The 23,084-nt window shown below is 44.9% G+C and overlaps 1 protein-coding gene across 3 annotated transcripts in view; it reads right to left on the bottom strand.

The window, feature by feature from the left end:
* Window positions 1–23,084, bottom strand: part of Pemt (phosphatidylethanolamine N-methyltransferase) — an 84,983-nt gene that overhangs the window by 54,300 nt on the left and 7,599 nt on the right. For 2 of the 3 annotated variants that reach the window (XM_003465895.5, XM_063242527.1), the window contains exon 2: window positions 2,818–2,925. In XM_003465895.5, coding sequence (XP_003465943.3) covers window positions 2,818–2,925 — 108 coding nt within the window. Of the gene's footprint in view, window positions 1–2,817; window positions 2,926–10,454; window positions 10,580–23,084 lie in introns of those variants that run through there. The other variant, XM_063242526.1, reaches the window with a different exon arrangement.

Here is a 23,084-nt window from a genome sequence, read left to right as displayed (position 1 = left end):
GCTGTGGAACCCCTTCTCCCAGTAGTAGCCCTAGAGGGGTGCACAGAGCCAGAGACCTGGTCCCCAGTCACACTCAGCCCAGAGTGGCCACTCTCCAGTTCCAATCACCCTGGACTTTTCCAGAACCACACACAACCACCTCTCCTCCTAATGCTCCCGGACATCACTGATCTGCTATAAGCTAAACTGAGTCCCTGTCCCCCACATCCCTCCCCTCTTTCAATGTCCCATTTCTCCAAGGGGCCAGATTATCCCACCAGTCACTCAGGCCCCTGCCACAGAGTTGGCCATGTCGCTGGTGCTGCAGTCCTGCCAGATTCTCCTGACCATCCCTCCCACCTCCAAGGCTCCACTATGGTGCAAGCCACCACCAGGCCTTGACTGCTGGGTTGCTCTCCAAGCTACTGAAATCATGAGCCCAAAAAACTTCTTCACTATATAAAGCACCCAACCTTAAGTACTTTGTTACAGCAACACAAAATGGGCTAATACACTTTTCAAGCCCCATTTTCCAAGGAGAATAATAAGAGCATTTGCAGTTAAGATTCATTGACATACTGTATGAAAAGCACCCTGCACAATGTCTAATTACGTAAGTCCCATCAACTATTGGTAGCTCTTAAAATTTAATAACTATTCTGTAAGTGTTTTTACAGGTATGGCCTCTTTACTTTCTCCTCTCCAGTGCTTTACAGAGCTGGGGCTAAAGCCTCAACCTGGCTTCTCCTGCCTTTAGATGCTACTGTGCCACCCTACAGAAGCACTGAACCACAACATTATGTCCCTTTCCTCATTCTGAAAAGTCTTTGAAGAGCTCACTCTCTTTCTCACTAATGACCACAAGCTGTTCCAATGAATAGTTTTTTCAACATGAGGCAAATCATAAACTTATGGCCAACAGAAAAAAAAACCACTTATGCCAAAAACAGATGCAAGCCGCCTACCTCCAATCTTACTGTATCTGTACATCTGAGGCCTAGCCTGTTTTGGACATCTTGATGGGCCATGATGCAGCTTCAACATGAAGTAGGAAAAAATTCACTGTTGGAAGGACCATCAGGAAACAATCAAGGGGTCCTGTGTCTGATAAAAGTGTCCCCAGGGCCACAGTGCTTGGGCCAACACAGCCCACGGGATTGAGAGACCTGGTACCAGGCCAGCAAGGAGCCAGAGGATGAAGATTCCAGCCAGCTGTGGAAGCCCTCTGCAGGGAACAACTTGTGGCCAGGAAAGGGCATGCACACTCCCATTAGTTAGGACTAGTAGTGTGTTGGCTGGAATCAATAGCCTTTCATTCTTGGGGGGAGTTGTTTTTGGTTTTGGTTCTTGGTTTTTTGAGACAGGGTCTCACTAGGTAGTTCAGGCTGGGTTTGAATTTACAGCAATCCTCCTGCCTCAGCCTTCCAAGTGCTGGGATTACGGGCATGCACTACCATGCCTGGCTCAACAGCTTTTCTAATACCCTGCATTCATCTCCTGTGGCCACTATAATAAAGTACCATAAACTTAGTGGCCTAGAACAATAGATACATAGTCTTTCACAGTTATAAAAGCCTGAGCGTGGAATTAGCATCTTCACCCTCAGTGTCCCCAACCTGGGGAGTTGGCTCTGCTTGTGCAGGGAGGTTGAGGGGAACAGAGGCAAGGCTGAGTGCACCAGGCACCACTGGCACCCACCCTGGCTGGCAAGATGGGGTCACATCAGGGCTACCTCTGGCTGGGGCCTGTCGGGAGCAGGGGAGGTCTGCTCGCTGGCCAGGACCTACCTCTATAAGGAGATCCACATACTTGCCAAGGACAGCTCATTCAAGATGCGGCTGCTGTGAAGCAAGCTGCCCTGCCCCCGCCCCACCACCCCTCTCACCAGATGGAGAAAAGACCGGAGTCATAAACCAGAGGAAAACATTGTCCGTTCCGCCCTGGGACTAAGGGCTCATGCTAAATGAAAACAGACAGGAACAGTGTGTTGCCGACGCAGATCTTGGCCTTCTGCAGATTAGCCTCAAGGGCAATCACCGGTGTCTGAGGCTCTGCATCAGCAAGCTCCAGTGCTCTGAGCCCCGGAACTACCTGCTTGGCTACATCGCTGGGGGTACAGCACAGAGCCCTGGCAAAGAGCCAGGACCACCTCCCACAGGGACCCCAAGTAGCTCCTCTGAAATCTTGATGGGAGCAGAGGGCGTCTCGGGGAAAGGCTGTGCAGGAGCTGATGGCCAGGCCCTTCTCTACTCCTGCTCCAACAGCCTAAGCCCAGTGCCCACCACAAAGCCCTCAGGCCTCCACATGTCCCCTCGTGTCCAGACTGAGATGGTGCCTGTCTGCCCTCGGATTTCAGGCCCTGTGGGCCTCTTCCCGCCACCCAACAGTGCAGAAGCTCCTTTGCAGAAGACTAAGTGCAGAAAAAGAAAAATGCACAGCAGCCCAGGGGGTTTCAAGAAAGTGACTTATGTGTGACAGGGCAGACAGGGAAGACAGCTCCCCGCAAGCCAGGCAACTGGCTCCTGAACAAAAAGGCTTCCCATGAGAGGGCGTAGGTACTAGGAGTCCTTACCATCGGCAGCCTTCCTCCAGGCTCTGGTGACAGCCCCACTGCCTAGACCACCCAACATCAGCCCAGGGCAGCCTGCTGGTGTGAGGCAGGAATTCTCAGTGTTCCTCCATGAAACAAGTAAGAGAGGTAGGGAGGTAAGGAAGAGGATGGTGACGGATGCGGGAGGGCAGGGCAGCACAGAGAATCCATCTGTCCGTCCGTTTGGACAGCAGCAATTCCCCCCATGCCTGGTTCACTCGCAGTGTGTCAGGTGCAGGAGTACTCACCACATTCCAGAAAAACGGACCAAAGGCGATAGTGAGGATGGCCACCACGAAGCTGGGATCTGAGGGGTCCACATAGTGCAGCAGCCAGGTCATGACGCTCAAGTCTGCCTGCAAAGAGGACCAGTGTCAGCCAGAGGCCTCACAGTGCAGCCCAAAGACAAGCTGGACCTAGGCCCCAAACATGGAGACAAAAGTACCCTCCAGGAACACACCAGGACACTTGGGAACAGTCACATCCAGCCAAGGTTACCACGCACGTAGTCACAAAATGGAGATAAAAAGCAAAACTCAGTCAGCTGTGTCACGCCTGTCAGGAGGGCAGCTGGGCTGGCAGCTTCAGCGGCAGGCGTGGCACTGGACAAGGAGCTCGGCAACTCTGAAGATGGGCATCTTGTACTCCATGTGACTGGGACCCTGCAGGACAAGGATCTCAGAGGCCCAAAGAAAACTCAGGACATCAAAACACATGTGAAGAGATACTTGGCTTCACCAAGAATCAGGTAAAAGCAAACCACAAAATAGTAACAGGCCCTTTCCCACCAAAACATAGCAAAGGATCACCTGGAGTGTTTGCTGAGGGTGTGGACAGGGTTTAGAAACCTGAGAAAGGGTGTTGCCAGATCTCCACAGCCCAGTGATCCCACACATGAGTACATGCACCCATACTTCTGCCAGCCTGGAGCAAAATGGTCAGAAACAATCAGACACCAAAGTGGACCAAGGTAAGGCTCACAAGTAGAGGCTTGCCTAGCATACGTAACATATATATAAAAACAATCTGGGTGCCATCAACAGACGAATAAATAAACACAGCATAGCCCATATATAAAGTATTGAAGGCACAGAAGTTTAAAAAGCTAGATTCATGCTGGGCATGATGAAATACATAGTAACAGCCTATCTCAGAAAACTAACTAAATAAATAAATGCTAGATCCATATGCAACAGCATACATGTTCACTACAATGTTCTTGAAAATAACAAGTTGCAGCATTCAGGGCACAGACATAATTTTAGAGACATAAACCTATGTACTATTAAATATTCTTTCTCTGTATGTGCTTCCAAACAGATGGGAACCCCTGGTGAGGTAGCAATGTCTATAAGCCTGGCTATTCAGAGGGTAAAGCAAGAGGATGCCAAGACCAAGACCAGCCTGGGGCCGGGCATGATAGTGCATGCTATAATCTCAGCACTCAGGAGGCTTAGGCAAGAGGATGGCTGCAAGTTTGAGGTCAGCCTTGGGTTACAAAGTGAGTTCAAGGCCAGCCTAAACTGCATAGCAAAAACTGCATTTTTGTCTCAAAAAAAGAAAAAGAAAAAGACCAGTCTGGGCAATTGAACAAGATGCTGTCTGTCTCAAAATTTTAAAAATATATTTGTCTTGGTTACTGTTCTCTTGTTGCTGAGACAAAATATCTGATGCCCAAGATTAAGGAAGGAAAAGTTTATTTAGCTCACAGTGTGTGGAGGTTTCAGTCCAAAATCAGTTGGCTCCAAAGCAGGGTGGCAAGGCAGAGGGGCAACAGTTCAAGGCGGCAGAAGACAGGAAAGGCAGGAAGAGCAAAATGGAGGGCGTGGGGAGCCAGCCTCTTTTCTCCCCTTCTGTTGTAAGCAGGCTACCATCCTCTAGGGCTGGTGTAGCACTCACATCTCTGTGTGTCCTCCTCCTGCACAGGCTCAGGATGTTTATAAAGTGAGGCCCCAGGCCCCCTGCTGAGTCACTGGTTTAGTTAAACTTTTCAAGTTGACACAATATATCAACCATTGCAACATTTTGTTAGGGGCTTTTTTTGGTTGGTTGGTTTGAGACAGGGTCTACTATGTAGTTCAGGCTGGCCTTGAACTTACTGTGTAGCCCAGGCACACCTCGAACTCACCGTGATTCTCCCGATCTGGCTTTCCCAGAACTAGGATTGCGGGCCTATGCCACCATGCCTAGCTAAAATAAGAATTTTTAAAAGACATGAGACTATGGCTCAGTGGTACATTCTTTGCCCAGCATGCATAAGGCCCTAGGTTCAATACCCAGCACTCAAAAAGAAAAGAAAACCCCACATGAAAATGCCACGTACTAAAACCCTGGTCCTGCTGCCTCTGAAGCAGGGCTTCTCAGCCTCAGCACTGGTGACACTCAGGTCGGTTCCACTGCGGGGCTGTGCATTCCAGGATGTCTGGCAGCCCTGCTGGTCTTCACCCACTGGATGACAATATTTCTTCCCAGTGTAACACCTAAAAAACGTCTCCAGACATTTTCAAAAGTTTTCTGGGAACAAAATCCCACGCAGTGAGACCCTGTACTCTAGGAGCAAGAAGGCAGATTGACAGGACACTTTCAACACGGCTTTCTTTATTTAAAAGAAAGATGAGGCACCTCTAATTTTTGTTTTGTTTTTTGTTTTTTAAGATAGGGTCTTGCTATGCAGTTCAGGTTGGCCTTGAATTCATTATGCTGTCCAGGCTGGCCTCAAACTTGCAGGGATCCTCCTGCCTCAGCCTCCTGAGGCTGGGATTACAGGTGTGCACTACCACACCCAGCCAACTCTGACACACTGGGTGATAGGTCCTTGTGCTCTTCTTGAAACTTCTTCTTTTGTTTTAGAAAGAACTTGAACCCAGGCACTTTGATTTAGGCCAATAATTCCAGGATTCTCAGAGACACTGGCAGCCGTAGCTCAATTTTGAGCCCAGTCTGGGCAATTTAGCAACTAATTGCGACCTTGTCTTAAATTTTTTTTAAACTTTTAAAAATGTTGTGAAAATCTTGGGTTCAAGCCTTAGTAACAACCAAAAAAGAAAGAAAGAAAATAGCGGATTGGCACCAGGCCAGGCTGACTGGGGGAGAGCCAGACGCCAGCCCTTTCCCATGAGTTGGTGCCATTCATGGACTGCAAGGGAGGAGAATGAGAAGTCAACAAGAAGCTAAGACCTCCTGTGAGTCAGCGCCATGCACAGGCTGACTGGGATTCAGCCAGATGCTACACAAAAGAGCCAATGTCCCCCCATGGTCCCCATAAGTGACAAGCTGCTCTGGAGACACACAGGCCGTGATGATGGCTAGGGAGGTAAAATACAACCTAATGCTTGAAGTGCTTTGGGTTTCAGTGACTTTGCAGGCCTAAAGCTGGTGGTCTAATCATCTACTAAGAGGATAACAATATGCTATGTAGTATATAAGGGGGGACTCTTCTCTGAAGGTGGTGGCCATTTGTTAACCCCCTATTATCTTGTTTCAAAATCCTGCATCATTCTCATTGTTTTGTTTGGTTGGGTCTTATTCTGTCTTATCTTGTTTAATTTTGCTGTATCTGATGACATGGGCAGCTATTTCGAAGATAACAAGCTATATTATGGCAGCCATTTTGGATTTACTATTATCTTGTTTTGAAGTCCTGTATTGTATTCAGTTTTGTTTTTAATCGTTCTATTCTGTTTCTGTTTTGTTTGATTTTTTTTTTTTCTGTGTCTCAAGGTATGGGCAGCTGTTTTGAAGACAACAAAAAGCATTATGGTAACCATGGTTGATTTCCTATTATCTTGTTTTGAAATCTGGTGTCACATACACTGTCTTGTTTTGATTGGCTTTATTCTGTTTTATTTTGCTTGGTTTTATTCTCTTTAAAATAAAATTTTTTTAAAAAAAGGAAATAGCAGATGTCCCTTCACAAACAATTCAAAGTAAAAATCACAATAAAAGGTACAAGAGTTATATCCATCACTGTGATAACCTTTCCCAGGCCTGCTGTGATAGGGCGTTTTGCTTTATTTAATTTTAGGATGTAATAAATTCTTTCCAGCTTTGCAGGAGGGGTTGGGGACAAAATGCCCCTCTGCATTCCCAGTACCCCATACACCCCAGGCCTCCAGGCCCTGGAGAACTAGCAGCAGCCTCCTCCTCAATTTTTGCTTCACCAAGGCCTGCTTCCTGGTAAAGCTCACCCTGACATTCAAACAACACTGCCAAGTGGCAGTGGGAATATTCTAGAAAGTCACCAGAGAGTAGATGTCAATAGGAAGCCATCTTCCACTGTGGCCTCCTGGCCTAGTTAGCCTCGCTTCTCAAGCAAATCTTCACCTCTAGGGGGCCAAGGGTGGAGCTAGGTAAACATTAGAAACTCAGATACAGTAGACCACAGTCCCCCATCCACGAAACACACAGCCCAAGATCCACAAGCACAATAATACACACAGAACCCACACAGGAAGTAGCAGAGATGTGAACCATTAGAAGCAGAGTTTTGTCCAGGGCTGAGCACCACCTGGGCACCCAACTGGCACTCCAGATCCCCAGAGCTGCTAATTACCTATACTGGCACAGCAGAGCTTCCCGCAGGCCTCTCAGCAGTGGAGGGCAGGGACGGGAAGCACCATGTGGCCCACGGGACACACCATTCCTGAGAAACACCCGCCTTAGCAGGAGGAGTGGACGGAGGCCAGCTCAGCAGATCCACAGCTTCCACACTCAGGGCTTCAATGGGATCATCAGTTTTTCTTATTTGATAATAACATCCATTAAGCACCCTCTGATTGCAAGGAAGGCTCTGTGCACTGATGGCCGGGAATAGACGGACAGGCGCAGAGGGGTGGGAGGCACTGGCCTAGGACCAAGTCCTGACTCTGTGTGGTCCCTTCATCAACATAGAAGTATACCTGTGGCCAGTGGGAAGCCCTTGCTCGTCCCCACGTCTTCTCCTGAGCACCATCTCAGCCCCCAGCTACTGCCTCACCCTGCCTTGTTCTCCTACCCAAGCACTTGATCGTCTTTCCAACTCGGAAGTAGCCACCCAACCAGCTCCAGTCTTCTAAGCCCAGGAACAGCAAAGGTCCCTGATGGGGCCTCACCACCACTGGCCACTCTCACCTGAACCCTCCTGATCTACACAGGGTACACCACTCCTAGCACACACTGGCAGTGTGAGTCACATTCACTCACAGGCAGACCTTCCACAGGCAGTCCTTCAGCCGCCACCCCAACCACTCACACAGGCCCTTTTACAACACCCATGCCTGTCATGTTCTTGGTCCCTCTGCAGCTCACCAGCAAGCTCCTATTCATCCCTTAAAACCCAGCTGAAGTATTCCTCTAACTCCTGCCTAAGGTGCTCACTGTGTCCTTATTGTATGCCTATTGCGATTATCTGATTATTAGTCCTGTTTCTGTAACAGTTCTTTGGGCTAGAGAAAGTTTTTCTTTTTTTTTTTTTTTTTTTGTCTTTTTCATTTTTACCGGTACCAGGGATCGAACTGACGACTGCCTGCTTGCAAGGCAGGCACTTATGCCACTGAGCTAAATCCCCAGCCCCTGAGAAAGTTTTTTTTTTTTAATCTTTGTACCTCAGTACCCACTTCCCTACCAACACAGAGTAAATGTTCGCTAATGAGTGGTAGCTGTATTCACCACCAGTACAGCTCAAGGACCAATGCTTGTTTCTAAGGGAGAGTACTACAAAGGAGAAAGAGAGAGAGACAGAGAGAGACAGAGACACAGGGACACAGAGAGACAGACTGTCAGTTCTCACAGGAGTGTACAGGGAAACGCTATAGATGAGGATTTATTGGTAGCCAGAACATCCTTAAAGGAGCACTCCATGAGCTGCCACGCTTCTCCTCTAGAACTCTCCAGCCCTCTGCTCTCCTAAGGTGCTGATGTCAATGTAATGGAAACTTGCTCCCCATGAGGATGGTCTGCAGTGGGCTGCAGTCATGTCTTTCTGAGCAGAAAGACACAAGACAGACGTTGGCATCCTCCTCATCTTACAGAGAACTAATCTGAGCGAGTCAGCTGACCAGGGTTTATTGCAGGGTTCCAACTGTTTCCCCAGAGGATGCTCAGGGCACTCCTGTTCCTGCTGCTGGTAAATTATGCCAGGCTCCAGCTGGGCACACAGTGCTGGCCATGCAGCGACTTCTCAGACATCTACCAAGCCAGGGGCAAGAGGCTGACAAGTGCGCGCTGCACTGGGACCACCAGCCCAGCTCCTCCGGGACTGCCCTCAGTCCCACAGCCAGTCTGTGCCTTAGGCACTGGGCCTCTGGCCCCTTGGGGTCTGTGGGGCCTGACACTGAGTCACAGAACTGGGACAGATTTATCCAAGGCAAAGAGGACAGAGCAGAGCATGAACAGCAGGACAGACTCTATCCAGCCAGGGGAAAGGGCACAGGGAGAAGGGTAGGAGCCTCGGGGCTGAAGGCCTGGCACTGTCCTAGCGTGGCTCCAGGAGTCTTCAGGCCAGCGGGGCCTGGGGAGCAAGGCAAGGCTGGAAACCTGGTAGGACAGGGGAGCAGAGCATCTTCCAGACTGCTTTGTGCCCCCACACCCTGCTGTTTCTGTTTCCTGATGCGCCCTGAGCAGAGCACTCTTGCTTGGAGTCTTTATGAGAATGTAAAGTTATCTACCAAATGTGCACTCTGGGGAAGGCAGCCTGGTTTGCTCTATGGAGGTCAAAGACCAAAATGACCAGGACAATGGTGTCCCTAATGCCAGTTACCAAGGTCATCACATTGCTTGATTTCTTGCAATCCTCAGCCACTATAAAAGAAACTCACTGTCCTGCAGTCCTACTCACACTGAAGATTAGAGAGCCAACGGCGTGGAGCAGCCTCAGACCCACTACTGGTGATGTGGGGGTGGAGGGAGCTTTGGCCAACCCAGTCATCCAGATTCCCAGCAGAAAGCCCAGCAAGATGTGAGCCTCAGAGATCAGGGGAGGACCTGGCCGCGCCCAAGTAGAAAAGGATAAAAACTTGTGTTTCTGGGTCCTGAATATTCCCAAGGAGAAAGGAGGCAAGCAAGAAAAAGATATGTTTCACTTCAGAATCTGGGAGCTGAGATAAAGAAGGTAAACTGAGGCATTCAAAGATTAACCAACTCTTAGGTGTGGTGGCACAAGCCTGTAATCTCAGCACTCAGCAGGCTGAGGCAGAAGATCACACTGAGTTCAAAGCCAGCCTGGGCTTCATGGTGAGTTCAAGACCAGGCTGGACTGCATAATGAAATCCTGTCTCCAAAAAGAAAAAAGAAAAAGAAAAAAAAAACCCTACAGGTTAACCATCTAACATAACTGAACCCAGAAGTAACTGACATCCACCCAGGTCTTCCAAATATAGTAGAGCCAAACATCAAAACTGGAACATGGTTCACTGTCCCTCCTCCACCCAGGTCCCCATGCCCCGGTCAGCTTGCCTCTAGCAGGAAGAAAAAAAAATCCATCTGGTACCCTGGGTCACCTTGAGGACTTACGTTGCCTGGATAAGAGCCTGCCTAACAGGGAAGAATGACTAATAACTCAGTAGAATTCAGGCGCAATTCCCAGCTCCCCAGTGCCCACTCAGGACAAAAGAAGATCCCTTCTCGATTGTCACTGTGAGCCATTCCCAAGGGCAGGCCTCCATCCTGAAACTGGATGTGTGGAAAAGAACTGAAGACCTGTGGTACAGTGAGCAGGTAAGGGAATCCAGGGCCCTGCCCCTAAGGTCTCCCAGTCACCCTGACTGAAAATAGTCCCTTTTCCCTCCCAGCCTAATCACATCCAAGTATCTGAGGTCCTGGCTTTCTGCCACCCAGGAACTCTAAGAATGGACTCCTCTCCCAGGTCACTGTCTGCAGAAAAGTGAAGGGCTGACCAGGAGCCACCTACCAGAGTTAGGAGGAAATGTCAGCTGAGTCCCAGCGATGACTCAGGTCACCTGGGTCACTGATGAATGGGCTCAGCAACAGCTCTACAGCGACAGCCCCACGGGTGGATTCAGATGAGGCTCATAGCAGTATCACCTCAGCAAGGGACCTGGAGTCTCTTCAGAGCAATGTCCTCTTATTAGCGAATGATTTGCAGCAGGTCAACAGCACCCTGGTACATTGTGACATTCAAACAAACAACAGGGGCCTGAAAGAGTCAAAGTCACATCGATCCCACATGAAGGACTGACCATTGCTGCACTAACATGCACATCAAAGGACAGGAGGAACAGGACGAAGCTGTCCAGAGCAGGAAAAGGGTCCACAGGCAGGACACATTGTCATGCAAAATATGCCTCCAGAGTCACAGCCTTTGGCCTTTCCTGGGCTGCACAGCTGTCTGGTGTTGCCCACTCAGGCAACATCCATCTGCAAACCATGGGACCGATTTGCTGTGCACAGTTCCTGAGCAGTCACTCTTCTGAGTCCCTAATCTACCTGTCTTAGTGGCTTCTCTCTCATTGCTAAGACTAAATACCGAGCACCACAGTTAAAGTGGAAAAAATTTATTTAGCTCACAGTTTGTAGAGGTTTTAGTCCCTAATTGGCTGTCTCCAAGGCAGGATGACAGCTCAGAGAGGGATCACAGAGGAAAAACAGTTCATGATAGGCAAAAAATAGCAAAGCAAAAAGGGATAATCACAGCTCTTTCTATCTCTTATATCTTATTCAGGCTACTTAGGGCAGGTAGCACTCACATCCTTAACCCTAGTGTCCTGGATCCTAGCATTGTACCATGAATCAATTCCAGGATCATACACTCTAGATCCAGCCACCTCTGAAAAGCCCCACCTATGATTGCGTGAAGCTCTGGGGGAACATCTAAACACAAGTCATAATACCACCATAAAATAAAATGGCCTTACCACCACATTAGATTTTAAAAACAAATAAAAAGTTCTAGGTCTATAAGTGTATCTCAGTGGTAAAGGGCTTACTTAGCATGTGCAAGGACCTGGATTCTAACCTCAGAACTGCAAAATAAAATAAAATTTAAAAAAAAATTGTCCGAGCTGAGTCGCGTCCCACAAATCCTTGACTCCCTCCAGTCTGAAGACTTCAGACTAGAAGTCTTCAGTAACTCATTCTTCACTCAGCAGACATGTCCTGAGCTGTAATGTGTGATTAGATAAATGCACGATGTAGCCAGGTGTGGTGGCACACGCCTGCAACCCCAGCACTCAGGTGGTTAAAGTAGGATTATCAGAAGTCTGAGGCCATCCTGGGCTATACAATGAGACACTGTCTCAAACAAACAAACAAAGCATGTCCTGGGCCAGTGCAAAACAATGTGCTCTCTCCTCAGGAAGGGTGCCACCCGGTGTGGGATCCATGTGTGGGACCTGATCCCTCCACCTTAGGGGTAGCTGCTCAGCCTCCTGCTGCATTGTGAATTTCAGCCTCCATTTCCACTTACACATCTTCTAGAGCCCAAGACAGAACCTACTAAACTGGTGGTACTGCATAAATACATTTTTTAAAAAAATAAAGTCTCACTGTGTAGTTCAGATTGACCTTGAATTGACCTTGTGATAATCCAGTGATCCTCCTGTCTCAGCCTTCCAAGTGCTGGGATTACAGGCCTGTGCCACCACACCTGGCTACAATGTTCATTTATCTAATGTCGAGATCAGTAAGCCATCAAATTTTACTAGGAGGTTAGCTAGGTGTCAAGCTCTGGCACAGGACACTAATGAGACAGGCAGAATGGTCATGAGACAGGCACCCTGGCAGGCAACCTTCTTACTGGTTTCCTACTCCTAAAATGGCAATGACAGTGGCACCACTGTGGCCATCATGGAACAGTCAGGGATTATACAAGATGATGCCAAAAAAGCACCTGGCACGGGGGCTGATAGGCAATAATGCTCAACTGATGTCACCATCTGGTGGTAAGCTATTCCCTCTGTGTTATGTAGTCCATACAACAACCTGGTATGGTCTGCCTACCTCTCAGGCTAAAACTTAAGCAAATAAATGAAGCAAAAAACAGGGAATACCTGTGGGAGGTTTACTGGGGACAATGATCACTTGAGGCCAGAGTTTAGAGGCCAGCCTGGACAATACACCAGGACCCCATCTCCTAAAATCAATTTGGAAAATTATAAATAAAATGGATCACATTAACAGATGAAATAGACAAACCAATGATTCTAGTTAGGGACTTCCATCCTCTTCTCTCAGTAACAGATAGAATAAATATACTCAGAAAATCAGCAAGGACACCACTGATCTGAACAAGGCTATAAACCTCTGTACCTGAGATTCACAGAGCACCTGTGAAGCGAACAGTTTGCATATTCTTCTCCCAGCGTTGTGAGACATCCACCAACACAGCCCTCATTCTTCGGCATAAGGCAATCTTACACTTAAAAGGATAGAAAACATACAAAGGATATCCCAAACCACAACAGAATCAAGTAAGAAGCCAATAACAACAACAAAAAAAGCATCTGTCAAATACACACATGAGACCAACAGGCACTTTCAAGGGAAATTTTTAGATATTTTCAAATGAGTAAAGATAAGAATTGCAGCTTACCAAAAACTATAAGCTGCAGCTAACATTGGGCTGAGAGGAAAACAGCTTATATTAGTAAAGAAAAAGTCTCAGATCAGTAATATGAGTTTTTTCCCTAAGGACTTAGAGAAAGAAAAGTAAATTAAGCCCAAAGCAAGCAGAGGACAAAAAAAAAAAAAAAGACAGCCAGGTGTGGTGGCAGGCAGGAGGACCTCCAAGCTAAAATACATAGCAATATATATATATATATATATATATATAACAAAAAGTACATGCCATTAATTCACACTTATTCAATGCAGCTATATGAGAAGACAAGCACACAGAAATACATCTTTTCTCATACAGAAGTGAGATAGTTTTCTAAAGGCAGATCACTGGCCAGAGGTTTGGAGTTGTAAGAGCTGCTCCAGTTACCACCAGTAGCATATTTCAATGAATTGCAGAATTTGCAAACTCATGTGACATCTTCAACCCGCTCAAAAAACTCAGGGGAAAGTGACAATTGTGTTCGAGTGAGCAGATAAAATGGCTACATTCAAAGGTAAACTGAAATGACGGGGGTGAGGAGTGAACATCAGGATCTTTGATGTTTCAAACATTAGCAGATGTAGGAGACCAGATAATGAGGATAAAGACCTAATTGGTCTTCTCTCTGAACACAAAGGAGATAAGCAGCAAGCTGTGCTATGTTGGAGGCATACAGCATGCTGGCATGTTGCAAGCTCCAGGGAAACATCAACACAGCTGAGATTCAGCTGTTTACCTGAGCATGGACTATAGGTAACGGGAGACAAACGAATCTTGTGCTATTCCAATTGCTTGATCCCATGTCTGATTAAATAAAGGCAATGTAAGCAAATGCTCACAGCTCTTTGTTCACTAGAGTCAAGAGCCCTGTGGGCTCTTTTCCCAAATTAATTCTGTGTCTTTTTGTCTTTCATCCTGATTTTCTCCCACCCAAGTCACAGACAAACTCATAGGGTGGTTTACTATAAGTGGCGCCCAAACAGGGACTTGACCAGGGAAAGTCCATGGGGTGGAAGGTGCAGAAAGTCAGAATGGGGCGTTCCACAGCAGACAGAAGCTGAGCTAGTCAGCCAAAGCAAAAAAAAAAAAAAAAGGAAGAAAGAAAAAGAAACAAGGAGTTTGTGCAGAAAACCTTTTCAGGCAGGGTAATGGGGCAGAATTTCTTGAAGTAATGTTACAACTGTTTATTGGAAATTCTGTTGCTCCAGTCTGGCACTCAAGTCAGTACCCAGTTGCTTTCTTATATCTTACAAAATGTTATCAAACGTAATCTTTGGTTTCCTCAGACTGGCATGTTTAATGTAGAACATTGGGATCAAGTGGGAGAAGTTCTGAAACATCCTCCCAGCTAGGCCTCTGTAATATTCGTGAAATTGTCTCCATATAGAGGTTGGTCCATGCAATTCTGACTGCAGGAAAACATCCCACACCTTGAAAGAAGATAAAAATGAGGGTGGAAGTCATGTTTATAGTAGCACAATTTGTTATAGCTAAATCTTGAAACAACCCAGATGCCCATCAACCAAGGAATGGATAAAAAAAGATGTGGTTTTTTTATAATGTAGTATTACTCAGCCACAAAGAAGAATAAACTTCAGACTTTTATAGATAAATGGATACAATTCCAAAGCATATTCATAAGTGAAATAAATTGACCCACATGTGTAAACATCATATTGTCTCACTAGTGTGAGAAACTGAATGAGTAAATAAGATCAATATATACAACAGATATTGTGAATTGGAAGAAACTATTCAAAAGAGAAAGTGGGATGGTCAACAGGGGAAATAAAGGAAGAAAAAAGAAAAATATATATATATGTACACGAGATAGTTAAGATAGTTACACTGCTAGTTTCTCTTAGCTCATTGAAAAGGAAGATTTGAGCTAACATTATTTGGACAATATTTCATTCCTTCATCTTGTACTCAAACTACTCTAAGATAACAATATGGGTCAGGGATGTAGTTTAACAGTACAAGTGCCTGCCTGGCAAGCACATGGTCATGAGTTTGATCCCTACTAATAACAAAAAAGATAATAGTATGCAATATATTAATTATTATTACTGTCCTACTAGCCTGTCTTGAAACTGTTTATTTTTATTTTTATTTTTTCTTCCTTTAAAATAAAAAAAAAATTTTTAATGTAGGTGAAGAGCCATGGTCCCCTTTTCTTCCTCCTTCCCTTCCATCTGCAGTCAATACAGAAGTAGTGTTTTCTTATCAAAGAATGGTTAAACAGACTGCGTTCACAGAGAGTCCTTCAAGTCATGTGCATTTCCAATTAATGATCACCCTGACCCTACTAATCCACAGTGAAATGTTCATGAGCATAATCCTTTGGAGGATAAACTGCTTAAAGAATTAAAATCCAGTGTCATGAACAAGGGGTTCAAGGACCTTTCCCATTAGGCTTGTCAGTCTGTTCTAGGAGCTTTTCACTTGCTTCCTTTAGATGTTAAACGCTCGTCTAGGTCCTGCCTTTCTGCAATGCAGTATTTGAGTTTCCATGCCAAAGAGTTAGCAGCTACGGAGCTGGGACTTTAGCTCAGCAGCATACGCACTGACAAGTACAAGGTCGTGAGTTCGATTCCTGGCACCAAAAAAAAAAAAAGTTAACAGCTGAACAAGTACAACAAAATCAAGAGATGACTTTTCATACTGTCCATGAAAGTATGCCAAGATGTGGGTACTGGAGGACATAAATCCTCTACATTTGCTCAAGCTATGTTTGGTTAGTCAAACAAAATCAGGCTTCTTTAAAAAGACCATATTTTAATTGTGGCAAAGCAGGACATATCTATAAACTATGCACTCAACTGCCATGAAAGAAAGAATGCAATTGTCCTTCTCCTCGAGGGGAAAGCACCAAGCCCCTGTCCTAGATGTCAAAAGGAAATCACTGGACTAATCAGTGTCACTCTAAGCATTACTGAAATGTCACTCCACTGGGGGAAAACAGGGTGCAAGCCTAGCCCAGGCCCAGAAAACAAAGGGTGCATTGCCAGTACAGGCTAACAGCCCCAGTCCTCAGTGGGTCTCCAAAAGACTGTTGAGTCCCTTATCACCAGAACCCCAAAACATACAGGATTAGACCTTCCTGTTGCTGAACACGTGGCCTTGATTGGAGGAGATAAACCTGTTAAAATCCCCACAGAAATCTGGGGATCTCTTCCCTTAGCTACCATGCGTCCGCTCCTAGGAAAAATAGATTAAACACACAGGGTTTTGACGCACTCCTTGGGATTACTGATTCAGATTATTCAGGGATAGTTCAGATTGTGGTTCAGTTACATGACATCTGGGTTTTTGAACCGGGACATTATATTACTCAACTAATTTATTTACTGGCTATCAGAACCACAGCTATCAGGAAAGAAACTAGGAAATTTAACATCCCCCTCACACACACACACACACACAATTGGTACAGATGTTTCAATGACAGCTTCATCTCAGTGGCCACCTGAGCAGCAGCCACCTCCTTGGTGAGGTCTGAGTTCATCAGGCAGGTCATACAGAGTGCTACACCTCTGCCCTATGTAGACCTGATAACTTTAAGGGAGTCTTTCAGTTATTTATTGCAGGGATTGCGGTCAATTTGTAGGACAAAGATCTGCAGAAAAATTGGCCAATTTAAATTACTAACAAGGCAGTCCTATGGAGGACCACATGATGGCTATCCTTAAACAAAGAGCAGTTATCTCTTCTTTGAATAAACATGGCTCTATCTCCATGTATTGATATGTACAAAGCTGGCTAGGCCATTTCCTTTTCCCTTCAATTGCCTCTAAGCAATGTAAACAAGGCTAGTTGAGGTGCTGATGTGTAATCTTTGAAGCTAGGCAATAGTCACCGTTTTCCCACCCCGTGACTCTCAGAAAATATGGTTGAGCCAGCAGGATGAAGAACCACCACACCAGGGCTGTCAATGGGGATCAAGACTCAAAATAAGAGGCTATGGTTTCCCAGGGCAGAAAAGTTTACATATTAGACTGAAGCACCATACTCAAAACATTAGCTGCTACCTCAACTGTGTTATGCAGGTTAATCTTTCTGCACATCCTTCTCTCTGCATATTGCAAAGATGCTTTCAGGCTTCCTACCTAGCCCAGCGCACAGTACTCACATATTTTCTGCCATTCTCAGTCACCTACCCTCAAGCCACTCCTTTCTTCATGAATTAATAAAATCTCGTTTGGACCCTGGGTCAGGGACTTTGTACCACTGAACCTTTATCCTGGTCAGATTTAGTATTCCTTGGTTACCTGTAACTATAAATACGTCTTAGTGTCTTTTATTCTCACTGTGGGTTGCACTGGAAGTGACAGATTAGAATTAACTCACTAGAATTCCAATGATGCTTCCATGGGGTTATAAATATAAACTTCCCAGACGGCATCAAGGTGTAGGAAAGGCTCTCTATATTTGGTGCTCAACATGGCTGGAATGCACAGTCTTCATGGCATGATGACCACTATCCAGGTGCTGGCAACCCACTGGACCGCACATGACAAATTTTAAGGTAAACAGAGCATTTTACTAATTATAGTGCTCAGATGCAGGCAGCAAGTAGGAGTCTATTCACCAAGGGTAACAATGGGGCAAGCATATTCTTTATCTGCAGAAGAGAAAGAATTCAGCCTACTGATTATACAGCTGTTAAATGATACAGATATTAATGTGCCATCTAAGCAAGTTTTTAGATTACTCTATCAGATAACTATGTTCTACCCTCCTCAAAGGTGGTACACTCAATATCAAAGTCTGGGATCAAATAGGTGAGAGCTTTTATGTAGCTAAAACCCAGAATAGCAAAATCCACCTGCAAACTGTAGCCACATATAACTTAGTGAAGATAGCCTTCTCATCCTTGCAACATAACTTAGCAAAAAAATCAGACCAACAAAAGGTTACCATTACAAAGCACTCTGTGATGACAATATACCTATGCATATAGTAACTGAATGAAAAAAGGACCCTAAGGTGACCATAACAAAAGAATCAGATTACCATGGTATTGTGCCTGAACATGGGCTGCTGAAGGAGGACAGCTTCTTTAAATACAGTGCAGATAATCAAATAAATTTACTTTTGCAAAACATTCATAAAGAAATGCAAAACTTTTCCAACTTACTCAAATACTCAGCTTCATTCTCCACACCCAATTTGGAAGATAAGCCTTCTGCTGATCTGTTTCTCACAGCCTCTCCTTCCCTCATACCACAGAGTCAGCTCAGTAACCCTCCTCTTCCCCCACCAGCAAAAAAAAGTCTAGGTACAGCCATATGAGAATATGTGCACAGCTAGAATGCTTTCTATTCACTAAAGACACAGACCCAGAACACCCTACTCATAAACACATGTAACTTTTTGCTCTTAAAAGAACTGAGGCAGAGTGTAATAGACAATGGAGTCCAGAGTCCTTATACTCTTGGTTGTCTAGATAACATAATTCAAGGTTTTCAAATGGTGCCAGGTGATGTAAGCCATCTTGCCTGCATGTGTCTGTCATAGCACAATTCTTACATTTTGAATTATATTTACAGACACTCATTTCAGAACAAACTCAGAGTAATTGAGATAGCAAAGATGGAAATCTTAGTTATTATGCATGGCATGTTATCTGGCACAGGCCAATATTCTGACTTAAAATTTCAGGCCAGGGCCCCACCCTTTTTTCCATGCAGTGTAAAAAGCTTCTACACTATGCATGGATTTCTATCCCAGAGGGAGGTACACCTAATAAATACTTTACTCAGATACCTCAGGGTCCCACAGAATCTTACACTGAGTTTGTAGCACAATTACAAGAGGCAATAAACAGGCAGATTTCTCACAACATTACAGCTAAAATGCTCATTTGCCAATCAGCATATGAGAATGTCAGTGATGAGTGCAAAGGAGTCTTAGCCTCAGTGCCTCATACTAAAGATTTATCTGCTTACATTTTTGCATGCCAAAATATCAGATCAACTGTCCAAGCTTCTGCACTCATGGCACAAACTGTATCCCAAAACCTTGAAATAAATTCCATCTGATTAAACATTTTTATTGTGGTGAGCAAGAACACATTAGACACACTAGCCAACACTGTGCACTGCCTCTAAAGGCACCAGCTCCTTCAGCTGCTCAAACTGAACCCAATCTGTGTCCAGGTTGCATGAAAGGCTTACACTGAAGAAACACTGTAAATCTAAAGTTCATAAAAACTGCACACTCTTGCAGAGAAACTTACCATGTGACCAAACCAAGGGTTCCAATAAAAACAAAAAACTGATCAGTCAATACTCAAATGATTTGGACCTTGTCAAACCAACTATATCCGGTCCAAATCAGAGAAGCAGCAGTCCCTCTGCTGGGATGGATGCACAGCCAAATCTTGTTTATCTTGTTTCCTTAATCTACTGGACCAATCAGAGTGCAAAGTTAGATTTACCAGCGGCTTCTTACGTTCATTTATTGAAGGGAGAAAAGTCAATATTAATTCCCACGGAGATTTCCACTCGTGTCCTTACCCCCATGTGCGAACCTGATAGAGATGAACCTTTAAGCAAGGAACTTTATTCTTCCAAGGTATTACAGCTCATACACCTACTTGTACTATTAAGCTAAATGGGAAATATTTTACTGGATTGACAATATGGGAACTGATGTCACTATAGTCCACAGCCAATCATGGACACCTGCCTGATTGACTAGATTCACTTCCACAGCTTCGGTAGGCTTAGGCTTCCCCTGAGTCTGTTTCAGATTACACTGCCACTTCCCTAGGTCAGTATGATAGACAGACAGGCATTGTAACACCACTTTATTCCACCCCATTCCTGTCAGTCTATGGGACCTGGCACTTAGGAAGAAACGGGATACTCTCTTAGTTACTTCTGTGCCTTAGAGGTATGTATCACAAGTTAGTAGGATGATGATGGCTAAGATGAAATACCAAGAAAGCAAAGGTTTGGGTAAAACCTTGCAGGACTATATTCTTCAAATTGTGCCCTTAATTAAACAAAATAAATCTGGAATTGCTTTGTAATGAAGGCCACTGGTACTTCCCTGAAGGAAAAGTTAAGGATTTTGTTAACATTGGTAAAAGAACAACTGCAATTGGATTATCTCAAACATACACTATTACAATTATTTTTAAAACTGCTAAGAGCTATATTAAGTAAAACTGCTCCATTCTTTCTTGATCATATTAGACACATTCTAATCTGCCAAGTCTATTGTCATTAGGTAATTATAACACAGATGCTCTCATAAATCTGGTTTCCATTTTTAATAAATTGAGACTATTCCATAAATTTTTTCATCAAAATTCTAAATCTCTGCAAAAGGATTTTGACATTACCAGAAAACAAGCTAGACAAATCATTATGTCGGGTCCTGCCTGTCAGCTCATTCCTAGGCCTATTCCTTAACAGAGTTAAGATCCCAAAGGTCTTAGAACCAATCAGTTATGGCAAATGAACATTATCCATATAGCTTCTTTTAACAAGCTTAAGTATATTCATGCCTCTACAGAGACTTTCTCACATATGATCCATGCCACCCATCATTCAGGTAAGCAAAGTTGACATGTCATACAGCATTATGTATCAGCCTTTGCTAACTTAGGGGTATCACAAAAAATAAAACCTGCTATTGGTCCTGCTTATATTAGTGAACATTTAAGTTTTCTAAATTCTGGAGACTGCAGCCCTTCCATGGTGAGAACTAGCAGTGTCCCCAGAGATCCAGGCCATGTTCGAACTTAGGACTCTGGAAAGCCAAGCCAACACCTCCCCTCCCTGGTAAGTGGCGGGGTGTGGCCCACTGCAGCCCTTGGAGAACTAGCAGAGTCTCCTGAGATCCATGCCTTGTTCGAACTTAGGACTCTGGGAAGCCAAGCCAGCACCTCCCCTCCCTGGTAAGCGGAGGCAGTGTGGCCCACTGCAGCCCTTCCAGGGGGAGAACTAGCAGTGTCTCCTGAGATCCAGGCCATACTGGAACTTAGGACTCTGGGAAGCCAAGCCAGCACCTCCCCTCCCGGTAAGCGGCAGTAATGTGGCCCACTACAGCCCTTCCAGGGGGAGAACTAGCAGTGTCTCCTGAAATCCACGCCATGTTGGAACTGAGAATGCTGTGAAAACAAATGACCATTCTGCCTCCCTGCTTAGCAATAGTGAACCTATTGCTATATGCTCTAGAGTCAAATATCCCACTTCCCCTATCCTCCTGCTCCACACCACCCCCCCGCCCATTAGCAAATGGGAACCAGAAATCTGAGCATCTCCTGGGAGGTTGACCATAGCAAATAAGGGGGACTTTCTTCTACCGTTTCTTTGAAGGCAAATATTTCTATTACTGTTTTGCTCTTTTCTGATTAATGGTACTGCTGTATTCAATATTCTGTTTTGATAAGTTCTATAGTGTTCTATATTTCATCTCATTTTGATATAAGGGATTGAAAGAACAACTAATATAAAGATAACAAAATATAATGTGATACCTATTACTGTTATCCCGGTAACCTGCTGTGAAGTTCTGTACCAATTTCACTATACGATCTTAGTTGCCTTTATTCTGACTTGTTCTGTTGTATACTTTCAAAATAAAAATTTAAAAAAAAAAGTTTTCTAAATTCTGCTTGGCAAGACCTCAAATCAGATGTTTGGAATGGGCCAGCATCACTTTTAAACTGGGGCCAAGGACATGCTTGTATTTCCATAGAAAACTGAGCAATATTATGATCATCAGACCTGTTCTGTGACCAGAATCCAACCCACCTGTGCAATATGTATCAAGCCTTTCCCCAAGACCTCAAGCAACAAACGTGACAGCACATCGTCCGCAGTCCTGGAAAGGCCTGCAGCAGATAGTTCATGAGGCTCACCACTTAGTTAACAGCCAGGGTTTGGTTCAATCACCTGAAAATCTTTTCCTTGCGATGCTTGGTCCTCTAGAAGCATATATTCCTGTGGTTCAGGGAAAAGAGTACTGGGCTACATGTGGTCTACATTTGCTTAGACCCTTTACATGAATGGACAGGCCCGCAAAGACTTTCCATTCTACAGAGAGGACTAACCCTACATATACTATTCTGCCTGGTCCACAAATTTTAATGCATTTACAAGAAAAGGTTAAGCTTAACATTGCCTCTTATTTTGTATATCCACTTTTATATGTAGCTCATCTACAGCAATATTCTAGCCTTGCATGTCAGCTGTGGGTCAGACTTGGAAAGTACAATAGTCTAAAGGACAATTTGCCTTATTAACCTTAAATTCCAGTCCCTCAGATGACAACTTTGTAAAAGATACTAACCCTAACATTCCCATCTGTATTCCAAAAGTTCACATGCCTCATTTTGAGGAAGGTGATTTGGGCCCTTGGTAGTCTTGCAGGGACCTGTACTATGGATGGGCTATATGTAAATTTAATTATTCCTTTTTAGATTGGTCATGCAGAAGATTCCTTATGGGAAAAGATCTAGATTGACACAAGATTTCTTTTCAGTCTCTCTTGACTATACCACAATCTCAGAGGCCTTGTCCAACGTTACACGGCCAGGTAGAGGCCTCAATCCTCATATCCCCAGAATCATTATCAATGACAAAACTGGACCCATACAATACACTTTGTAGCAATTAGCCCTACCTTTTCATGATGGATGGCTTCAGACTGGGTATCGGCTGCCAGAAGATGGAGGAAAAGTCAAGTAGGATTATGAGGTTGTTGGGTCAACTTGAGAAGTCTAGAAGCTTAACTAAGGAACTCAGCAGCTCTACAACCTGGGGTGTACTGGACAAGCCATTACCACTTTACGATGTTGTTCACTGTGTCAATTTGAGAAGGTTAAAAGTTTAAGTGATCCAGCAGGGGGCCAGGGTCTTTACTTTGTAAACATCCTCTGCCTGTCCAAGAGGAGGGCACAAAGACCGTGCCTCACCCGAGGGGCAGGGCCTGGTTGCATATAAGGAGGAAAAAGAGGTTTCT

The sequence above is a fragment of the Cavia porcellus genome, unplaced genomic scaffold (assembly GCF_034190915.1).
Source record: "Cavia porcellus strain 051 isolate PalLab524CR breed Dunkin Hartley unplaced genomic scaffold, mCavPor4.1 scaffold_32, whole genome shotgun sequence".
Classification (NCBI taxonomy): Eukaryota; Metazoa; Chordata; class Mammalia; order Rodentia; family Caviidae; genus Cavia; species Cavia porcellus.
This window is presented reverse-complemented; position numbering and strand designations above follow the sequence as displayed.